The sequence below is a fragment of the Fukomys damarensis genome, unplaced genomic scaffold (assembly GCF_012274545.1).
Source record: "Fukomys damarensis isolate Sample0158 unplaced genomic scaffold, DMR_v1.0_HiC HiC_scaffold_8, whole genome shotgun sequence".
NCBI classification, from domain to species: Eukaryota; Metazoa; Chordata; class Mammalia; order Rodentia; family Bathyergidae; genus Fukomys; species Fukomys damarensis.
In genome coordinates, this window is record NW_022900920.1 from 3,911,114 (window position 1) to 3,922,468 (window position 11,355).

The 11,355-nt window shown below is 41.1% G+C and overlaps 1 protein-coding gene across 1 annotated transcript in view; it reads left to right on the forward strand.

Moving 5' to 3' along the window:
• The window catches only part of Cnnm1 (cyclin and CBS domain divalent metal cation transport mediator 1), a 64,341-nt gene that overhangs the window by 26,681 nt on the left and 26,305 nt on the right, over nucleotides 1-11,355 (forward strand). Inside the window, exons 2-6 of the mRNA XM_033761314.1 lie at nucleotides 1,201-1,344; nucleotides 5,432-5,572; nucleotides 7,406-7,575; nucleotides 9,245-9,344; nucleotides 9,765-9,812. Of these exons, the coding sequence (XP_033617205.1) occupies nucleotides 1,201-1,344; nucleotides 5,432-5,572; nucleotides 7,406-7,575; nucleotides 9,245-9,344; nucleotides 9,765-9,812 (603 nt within the window). The remainder of the gene's footprint in view (nucleotides 1-1,200; nucleotides 1,345-5,431; nucleotides 5,573-7,405; nucleotides 7,576-9,244; nucleotides 9,345-9,764; nucleotides 9,813-11,355) is intronic.

The window sequence follows — 11,355 nt, forward strand, 5'->3', positions numbered from 1 at the left end:
CTAGCATGTACTTGCCAATATGTGAAAGTTCAAAGAAAAAAATTTTAACTAGCTTTGGATATATTAGATGACTTCCCTAAAAAGAAGCAGAGATGTAAAAGTATAAAGTTTGCCGGGGCTGGGAGGGGCCAGGGAAAGGGGAGGATGGCAAAAGGATGGTTAATGGATGTTATAGCTTGTATCCAGATGTCACACTCCGGAGCCTCATGTGCTCATAGATAGGACTTTTTGGAGGTGGCTTGATCTAGGGCTTGTGATACTGGCATTATGGGTGTATGGCATTAAATTTGTCCACCCATTGGAATTAGTATAGTTCTGGGTGTGGCTGAATGGGTTTACTGAAGACAGAAGCCCCATCCAGGGTGTGGGTGCCACTCCAAAAGGCTTGTAGCCTGGATGGAATAAAAGGGAACTGCAGACTTGCTGCTTGCTGCTTGCTGCTCCTGCTTCCTGCCTACCCTGCCTTGTTTCTCCTCAGCTGTACCACTCTGCCATGGAGCCAGCCAACAATAAGCTGAAACCTATATAAACTGCAAGCCAGAATAAGCCTTTCTCTGTTAACTTGTAGGTATCGGGCATTTGACCTCAGCATTGTGAAAAGTAACGAAGATAGTGGGTATGGGGTACAGGTGGATAGGAATAACTTCTAATATTTTATAGAATAGTGGGGTAACTATGGCTGACTACAATTAGTTGTATATTTCAGAACAGCGAGTACGGAGAATTGACACAAACAAATGATAATATCAAGGTGATAGATATAGTAGTTACCCTGATCTGATTATTGTAAATCGTACATATGTTGAAATATCACACTGTACCCCATAAATATGTGTAACTATTATATGTCAGTTTAAAATATAAACACTGATAATCCCATTAGTTTATATTGCCTAGTAGTGTCATAAACATCTTAGTTTGTATAATTACACTCTCTGATGTTCACACAGCAAAAAATTTCCTAACAATGCATGTCTTAAAATGTGTCCCTGTCATGAAACAACACACAACTGTATATCTTTTAAAGTATAAGACTTGCATTTTATAAGAGCTTGCGCACACATTTCATATTTTAAAGAATTCCTGGGGTAGATTCAGTGCTAGTATTAACCAACAGCAACTTTGTATCATTTTTTCACAAGGAAAAAAAATCTCTGAAAATGTCCCAGTTACTTTACTATGATTTCATTTGTTCTCCAGGAAAATCTCACCTGGCCATTGTCCAGAGGGTGAATAATGAGGGAGAAGGAGACCCTTTCTATGAGGTAATGGGCATTGTCACACTGGAAGACATCATAGAGGAAATCATCAAGTCAGAGATCCTGGATGAAACTGACCTCTACAGTAAGTGCACAGCCTTGGCTGTTCTCCATGATCATTGTGTTTTCCTCTGAGACTGCTGGGGACAGAGTAGTTTGACATACAGAGTGAAGGATGTCAGAGAAAGCTCTGTACACTGATGTATGTCAGCCACCTTTGCCTCATTCTGGTATGGCAAGATACCCTAGCCTGGATCACTCTGCATCACTGGGAACCCACTAGCTAAATATTTACGAGGGAACCTGTGAGAGCTGAGCCAAGACTAGGAAAAGGAGACCACCCAGCCTTGAATGGAAAAGGTCTAAAGGAAACACTACATACCCTAGAGGGCAGCCAGAGGCCTTGTTTCTCTTCCCCTTTGTTGTTCCTTTGTTATCTCTTTGTGTACCTAGATGTAGACCCCAGTGCGCCTGGGAGTTCTGCTCACACCAACACATCAGTGAGCAATGGACGCTCTCATAATATTGCCCCCCTCCTAAACCAAAAACTTAAATGCCCTGTTTCTTAAATGTATTGCTCTTTTTCCTTATGCCTTTAGCACCACTACTCTAGTTTTCTAATCTCCCACCCTCTACCCTCTGGACCAAACACCTGCCTGGATCCTGTCTCTGGCTCCCTCCTTTTTCTGATCTCTTCATCCTCCTCCCTGCTCCTCTTCAGGAATGCTATGGATGCCTCTCTGAATATTACCTTTTTAAATTACTTTTTAAATTTGCTTGCAAACATTACATAGGCATGGTTTGTCTCTGGGATAGAAATATTTTCCAAAACTTTGGTAGTCCCTGGGCCAGGAAGTGTTTCTTCCCAAGAATTTCATCCTGTGGGATAACCATCCCTTTCCCTCTCCCTCAGATACCTTATTTCAGATCTTTGTCCTTAGTTGCTAGAAGCAGCCTTTCAGAAACTGGCTCCTGGTAGCAAGAAGCTTTAATACCATAAGGAAGTGAGTGGTACAGAAAAAATGCCTTCCCATTTGACCTAAAGATCAAATCAGAAAGGTGGGCCAGGACTTGACAGAAACCAGCAGGAGTGTCACAGCATCTCCTTCCAGAGATCTGGCACTGCTGTGCTGTGCTGGCCAAGCTGTCTTCTTTAAAAAGTGATCAAGCTCTCCCATTCTAGGCTCTCTTCTCCACCTGTGCCTACCACTCTTGCTCTAGAATTGCTGGATGTCTCAGTAAACACATTGGTGAAGACATTCACACTAAAATGTTAGTGGCTAATAGTAGCCTAAATGAATAAGCTCTTCCCAGAGCCTTTGAACAGTCTTAACATTTCAAACACCTACTGTTAAAATCAAAATTGATAGGGCCGGGGATTTAGCTCAGTGATTCTGCTGCCTGCCTCACAGGCACAAAGACCTGAGTTCGATCCCCAGTGCCAAAAAAAAAAAAAAAATTGATAATAGCTAGATTTTAGAAACAATGGTATATATCCATTAACAGATGAATAGATGAAGAAAATGTGGTATTTATACACCGTGGAATACTACTTTGCTGTGAAAAAAGATACACTTGAGGCATTCATGAGCAAATGGATGTAATTTGAATACATAATGTTAAATGAAATAAATCAGACACACAAGTTTAAACATGGCAAGGCTTCTTTTATATGAAAAACTCATATATATACATATATGCTAATTTGTTTCATTTAATAGAGAGTCTTTTTTGTCTGTGACTTATACTCTGAGTAGCATTTTGGCCATTTTTTAAGATCATGATATGTAGTATATTAGCTATTTTTATTCTCTAATTATTTTGTTATGAAATTTTATTTTTTCATAGAACTAAGAAGAGTGCTATTTATATTTTCTTTCTTAACATCTACTTGTATTACATTAAAATAAATTTAAAAATTAAATGAATGAAGGGGGAGATCAGAGCAATGATTTATTTAGGAAATGTTAAATGGCATTTTTTTCTTTGGTTCCAGGAATCAAACTCAGGACCTTGCACTTGCCAGGCAGGTGCAGTGCCACTGAGCTAAATCCCCAGCCTTTAAATGATATTCTGATCAGGGAGAGGGAGTGGGTATATAGGCAAACATATACAACTTGGGATGCAGCTCACTAATGAGAACAGAAGAAATGGGTCCCAAACCTGTACTTGTTACTCATTTGTGGAGTGATCCTCTTTCTATAGGAGAGGGTCAGAGTTTTCCTACCCTTAAATAAGCTTCTAGCTTTTTTTTTTTTTTTTTTTTTTTTTTTTTTTTTTTTTTTTTTTTTTTTTTTTTGTACCAGGGATCAAACTTGGGTCCTTATGCTTGTAAGGCAGGCGGCAGAACAACTGAGCTAAATCCCTAGCCCTCTAGCATAATTTTTAAGAGCTGTGAAGACTGAGGAGTCAGAAGTACTATGTTTTTTTTGTTTGTTTGTTTGGTACCAGGGATTGAACTTGGTACCTTGCACTTGTGAAGCAGGTGGCAGAACCACTGAGCTAAATCCCCAGTCCCTATGTTTCTTTTTAGATGTCCCCTACCTCTCACATGGTCTGAACTCATGGGTACATGGGTCCCCTCTACCTCCACTTGAGGAAAAGTGTTAAAACAGCAGCCATGGACTGTAAAGTTTCAGAGCTATAAAGGTGCAGAAGAGCTGAGGGGTGTCAAAGGGTCAGGAAGACAGAGGCCCCAGCAGGAAAGGGAGCAAAAAAGGAAGCTAGATTCTCGAGTCATAACTTCCTGTCCCTAGGGATTCATTCCTTTCACTTTCTATCCCATCCAGTCCACTTGCACTAGAAGTATTCTGCAGCCCTGTGCTTTCTAGACCAAGTTAGAAGAGAACTCAAATCCTTTTCCTATTGCCTTTAGCACAAGTGAGATAGGTTAGCAGGTTCAATTTTTTTTAATTTAGAGAAAGCAGAAGAAAAGTGACCAAAGAAATACCCACCAACATTTATTGATTTATGTATTTATTTTTAAAGACAAGCTTAAATAAGCAAGAAAAAAATTAGAAAAAGCAAATTTTCTCAACCAGTAATCACATGGCCAGTGTATAGTAAGTCCCCAACTTAAAAACAAGTGCTGTTCCAGGAGAACATTTGTAAGTAGGATTCATTTGTAAATCCAACAAAGTGAGTTTTATATACCCTTGACACAAATATACTATTTAAAGCATAAAAAAAGTACACACACACACACACACTGAAAAAATAAAGTATCTTCCAGATGGTACTGTCCTACTGTACACTATCACAGTGCACAGTTAGCACACAGCAGCACAGCTGTGAGTGTCTGGCGGACATGCGAGCTGCTTCCATGATTTGTTCACACTGAGTTCGTTTGTACCTGTGAGAGTTCACAACACGAATGTCCATAATTTGGGGACTTACTGTACAAGGTCTTAAAGTCTCAGGTCCTGTCCAGGTCCCCTGCCTAAAGAATCTGTCTTTACACATTGTAGGCTCATTTTTATTCTTCTCCTTTCCTTTTTCTAGTATTTCTCTTGATTCTTCCCAAGTGGAGGGGTTGGGTTTGAAGCAGTATTGTGACTGATAAGACAGTAACATGCTTCAAGTCCCACAAGGCATGGCTCAAATCAGCAGAAAGAAACCAGGTAAACCTGGTTCTCGGAAAGGAGGAGGATAGAGGCAGAAACTCTCTGGTCTGCACCAACCTTCTTGATGCCAAGAATGCCAGTCCTTCATGTTCGAATGCTATGAACACCTTCCAATGTAGTGCTGTTGGAGTCTCATAGCAGTGAGACAAGACAAGTAAAAGAGCTGTTATTAAATATTTCAGCCCCCTTGTATAGATTAAAACAAACAGAAACCAAAGCAAGAGAGGCTGCAGGGCTAGTGAGTAGGGAGCCAGCAGTAGAATGCTAGAATGTCGAAGATGGGAACCCCAAGCCAGTTCTTCCTTTTATCACCTTTCTGCTACCCAAATGTAAATAACACTGAGAATATTAGAGCCCATCTTCCACCTGTTAACACTAATCAACACCCTTCCACTTCCTGGGAAAGAGATGTTGTAATGTCTTCTAAACTTGGCACTGCAAAAATGTATGTGGTCCTAAAGTATCTGCCTGTCCTCTTTGACTCTGGGAAAATCTCCAAAGACCAACAATGCTTCTGAGATAGCTGCAATCTGTCCCGTTACCCTGCAGCCGACAATCGGAAAAAACAAAGGGTCCCGCACCGAGAGAGGAAACGGCATGACTTCTCCTTATTTAAGCTTTCCGACTCAGAGATCAAAGTGAAGATCTCACCACAGCTTCTGCTGGCCACACACCGCTTCATGGCCACAGGTAGGACCTGCCCACCCCAACTCCACACCCCAGGGTAGTTGCAGCAGAAACTAGGATGAGACCAGGAACCAGCTACTTTAATCCCTTCCAACCTCATTCCAACATGTGACCAGTGCTGAGAATCATTGTTATAGGAAAAAGTTTGCCCTCCCTAGAGTGACGGAACGCCACATGGGGATGAGCCCAGGTGATCTTCTAGGGGAAGAAGTGAGTACAGTACAACTCACCCCTCTCTTCTGCTTGAGAGAAAAAAGAAAGAAACCATTGCTGCACTTTTCTTTTTCTCCACTTACTTCCTGGCTGGAGCTTGATGTCAGCCCCCATCCCGGTCAAGTTGAGGTGCCCCAGAGAACTTGCCCTGGAGGGAAAGGCATTGTTCTACCCAATAAGATCTATGGACCCAGTATCCTCCAAGGGCCATGTATCGGTGAGCAACAAGTTCTTAAAATAAAAAATTGGATTTTGAATTTTAGAGCCTTTCGAAAGTAAAGAAGATGAGAAAATCTAAATATAAACTAAATCTAAATCTAAATAAAAACATAAATATAAACTCCTTCTCCCAAAGAAGGTGAAGTTTGTCTTTGAACTCTGACCTTCTCATTCATGCCTAGTTAATGTACCGACCTAGAAAGATCTTATCCACCACTAACTTCAATATATAATTAATCCAATATATATTTGTTGAATAAATAATGAAGGCTTTGGGTGGCTAAAGAGTAGAAAATGTTAAGTTGGAGATTCTCAGAGTTTTCAACATGTAATCTAGTTCTAAGTACAGATTTCTTTAAACTCCTGGCCAATTTCCCAGAGCAAAGCAGATGTACCTGTTTAATGATATGCTATAAGTACAAGATGGGATCAAAATATACAGTGAATTTTTAAAAAATTTTTTAATTGTATTACAGCAAAAGACACATTACCAAGTATTCCACCTTGTATCGAACATGCCTCGTTGTCCTTGGCACTTTCTGAAGCAGCTCTAGAAGTTTCCTTTCATGTCTTTATGAGGTGTTATTAAAAAAATAACAGTGGATGCTACTTCCGAGTGCCACCGAATAGAAAGGCATATTTGTATAAACATTATAGTGTGTTCTCATCCACCTTATTCACCAGATATGACACCATGTGGTTTCTGGCTCTTCCCCACAGTCAAGGTGCAACAAAAGACATGAAAAAAGACTTCCAAAACTGCTTAAGACGGTCGCAAGAATGATGGGAGAAATGTGTTCAAAGCAAAATGGAGTATTTTGAAGGGGATTAATGGCAATATGTCTTTTAATGTAATTTTTCTAGTTTAAACATTCACCAAATTTTCAGTGATACCATCTCTAAATACATAATAATATCTATTCATATGTAAATATGATACAGCTTATCGTTTAATTACCTTTCTCTATACTTGGAATTTTATTTCGTTCAACAGATGTGTGTCATGCAAATAAGTCAGATTAAATTTTCTGTACTTCATTCTATTATGGCAGTAAAATCTTCATTGTCTTCACTGGCCTAGTTATCCATGCCCAGCTTTAAATAAAATCAAGGAGGAAATGAAAAACAAAACTGATATTTCCAAAATGGTGACCTGTTTCTCCTGAGATGTCATTGCAAATACAAACATCCCTAGAAGGAAGGAGAACAGCCCTGAGGCACACACATGGGTTTAGGGTCCCTCAGACCCAACAAATCCAGAAGCCTCACCGGCCTGGTATCCTGGAGCATGAAAGGGGTGTTCTAGTTGCACGCCCCAGTGGCACCCACTCTGACTCTTCCCAGCTGCTGCTACTGGAGTGGGTGGGGCCAAAGGTGCTGACCCCCGCCCCAACTGTCCCCTAGAAGTGGAGCCTTTCAAGTCTCTTTACCTTTCGGAGAAGATTCTCCTCCGGCTCCTGAAACATCCCAACGTGATCCAGGAGCTGAAGTTTGATGAGAAGAACAAGAAGGCCCCAGAACACTACCTCTACCAGCGTAACCGCCCTGTGGACTACTTTGTGCTGCTTCTACAGGTAAGCAACAAAGTCAAGGGCAAGACAAGGGCATCTATAGGGTGAAAAAGAATGGCTATGCCTCCTTCAGTGCTGGCAACCAAAACTTGGCTGGCTGCCTCTGGAACAAAGGAAATTAGGTAGGCATTTCTACATGACCCACAGAAAGGTGTAGGCATGGAAGACTGGTGTCCTAAGAATGATAGATCTTTGATGGTCTTAGTCTCTGGCCACTCAGGTGTGTTTGGCATGGGGCGAATGCCTCTCTGGTAGAGGAGTTCTATCTCTGGACTTCCAAAACTGCTGCTCTCAGATCCCAGTACCTCTTGTTCTCTGCTTGAGTATCCCACAAAGTGAAGCTGTTCCCATCTCCTAAATCTTAGGCAATTCTTATTGAAATTCTTTTCTCTGTTGAGCTGAAATCTTACTACATCTGACTTCCAACTGGTGCTTTCTTTGCTCTTTGGAAGCACACTGAACACATTCATTCTCTGTGCCATATTTCAGCTTTTGTAGTCCCTTGAATCTTCTCCCTCTTCAGGGAACCAGAAAGGGAGAAAAATGATGGAGTAAAAGAAGTGCAGCATCTCCAAGTATTCATATAATCATCTGCCCTGGGTGCCTGGACAGGCCTGTCTTAAATAAGTATCAGGCACAGTTCCACTGGAATACCAGTGCCTGTCCTAGCTCCACCATGTTTTCTGTCACTTGATTCCTTGTCTTCCCAGCAGAATCTTATGAACCCTAAACACAGCGATAATTTTAAGATCTTGATAGAGCTTCTATTGACTTAGAAATGACCTCCCTTTTTTACAGTCCACCTTGGCCTCTCTGCTTTGACACTGTCATTTGTTTCATATATGTTCTTCCAAATTGCCTCAATACAATGAGCAATCTTTTCCAAAACTGGAGTAACATTTCTTACTGTTGAAAATTAAGATGGGTCCTGATATATCATTTATAGAATGTAAAGAGTGCACACAATCCTTTGATGCTTAATAAAAATTCAAGTTTTCAAATAAAGTGTGAAGGGAATAAAATGTAGTAGGTAACGGATGGGCTCTAAAATTGGAAAGATCTGCCTTTAAAATTCTTATGTTACCATTTCCTAATTAACCTTGACCAAATTAACCTCTCTGAACCTCAAAATTGATTCATCTATAAACTAGGGATTAAAAACAATATGGGTCTCATGAGGTTATGGGGCTGATTGAATGAGAACCCATGCAGTACGTGTCACATAGCATCAGCTTCTTAGTATCCTTAGTATGAGCTCCTGCACATTAGCTGTCATTCTCATCCACGATGAACTCGACAAGCTTCACAAAAGATTAGGTTTTGTTTATGCCTGCTTAGATATACCTGCTTAGTCTAACCTCAGACTAAGCCAGCGGGGCCGATTAGCTGGGGTTTGGACCCTATGTGATGGAGCGTTCGTTATTGTATGAAGGAGAGCATGGTTATTTATGACCTGGTGCTGTGTTGTGAACAGTGAAGCAATAAATTTACTGCAGAGAGCTACCAAAGTTGGAAGTGCTATTTCTGAAATGTAAATCTGGACGTAATTAACATTGCTCTTTGATACAGACATGAGTCCATGTGTCATTCAAGCAGAAGTGCCTAGAGTCCTCGTGAATAATAGATCTGAAAGTGCTCAGACACACCCTCAGTACACTACTTCTTTCTCCAGGGTAAAGTGGAGGTGGAGGTTGGTAAGGAAGGTCTTCGCTTCGAGAATGGAGCCTTTACCTACTATGGTGTCCCAGCCATCATGACCACTGCTTGCTCAGGTATTCTAGTTTCTAAGCCATAGCTTACTGGGGAAACAATAGGCTATTGTAGAAAACGCACCTGGGCTCAAGTCTTGACTCCACTTTTGACTCCTGCTACAGGCTTTGGACAAACTAACTTCCTCGGTTCTAGTCTCTTCTATTAAATAGGTATAAGAGTCACTTAATATTCAGAGTTTGTACTTTAAGGAAAAAGTTAAGTTGAAAAGGGCAATCACATTATCAGGTGTTGGGGTAGAGTATATATTTTTTCTCAATAGGAAAAGACAGGTCTGTTTTGCTTTTTACACTTTTTTGTTACCCTTCCATTTGTTTTCACGGGGTTCCCTGGTGCTGGGGGTGGAGTGGAAGTGGGGATTCCCATAAGCAGGTGTGTTTTCTGAATTGCCTCTGAAACCCACTGCATCCTTCTGTCCTTAGATAATGACGTGCGCAAGTTTGGAAGTCTGGCTGGATCCTCCGTCTTTCGTATGTATCTCTCAAATCTCTTCCTTTTCTTCCCCATCGTGGTCTTGCCTCAGCCCACCCTGGGGACCTGGACCAAGCACTTTGAGCCCGGGCTGGGCTAATACAAATGCTGGCAGCCTCTTTGTGATGCTCTGACGGGGAAGCTGCCTCCTGCCAGGTACTCACAGACAATAGGGGCTTAGGTTCTACATGTCTGGAATGCTGTCTATGGCTTCTCTGCTCATGCACAAGTGATGAATGATGGAGAGGGGCGTAGATTTGTGAAGAGAGGTACCATTAATTGCCGCCTTCCAAGGTATCCAGGCAGATAATTTGTGTGCTTGGTGGAGGATCAGCTTTTCATTCTCGGCAATGTTGATTCACCCCTGGCCTTTACTTGAAAACTCCTATGTGTTGTTACTGTGTCTGTGGCATTTGTCATCAGTGAAAAATGACTGTGAGATTTTGAGATACAAATCTCAGGCTGGTGCCATATGTTGCTTCTCTGCTTCTCTTTCTTTGCTTTCCACCTCTCAGCTGGTGAAAAGGCAGCTGCCAGCTGGCCATGCATGCTGCTAGTGGGGGCTGGCACAGGGATGGTGGCTGGTTTGCTCTGCGCCTTCTGTGCTGAACTTTCTTGTTGCTTCTGTGTAGGGATATTGCATTTATATTTAGAGGGCATGGCATTTACTTTGTGATCAGAAAGAATTCTTTCTCTAGGTTTCCTTTTGATTCACTAGTCTGAATTTTGCATTGCCTTCAGCTCTTAGTATTTGCAGTGGTCACTTTAATGCCAAAGGGGGACCTTTCCTCTTATCATAAAAGAGATTTTTATATAATGCTTTATAATGGGATTTATTAGAGAGTCCCAGAGCTTGATATGACAGCCTCCAAAAAATAGAAAAGTAGATGCCATTTTACAACAAGTGAAATTATTTGTTCCAAATCACACAGCAATTTGGTGATGTATCTAAATGTATCTTGGTGTCCTGACTATTTCAGACAGCACAGTGAAATACAGATTTTTAAATCCATCATGTTCCAGAATACAATAGCTATATGGAAGTAGTGAAATTTACCACGTAAATTTACCTCCTAGCCCAGCAGGTGGCTGAAAGGAAGTCTAACTACCTTTCCCACACCAAAGGGGTTGTAGAAATTGAGTTAAAGGTGATCTGTAAAAATGAAAAACCACAGTACCTTGTTATACTTATGCAAGCAAACAAATCTCAAGGTTGACAAAGGGAGTGTCAGTTCTCAGTATAAGAGTGCTGGATGGGTGAGGAGCAGGTTACAGGACTGGATAAACCCTTATTCTCAAAAGGAGACTTTCACGATCTGTCACATTAAGGACTGTTCTGGGACTGCTATTATACCTAGAAGGGCTGGCCCTATTCTGACAAAAGCGATGGGAACTCTAAGAAAAAAAAAGAACTGCATAAGGCTCCCCAGCTCACCCAATTTAGATGACTTTATTCATCTTCAAAAAAAGCATACATATATATGTGTGTGTGTGTGTGTGTGTGTGTGTGTGTGTGTGTGTGTGTGTGTGTGTGTATGAAAA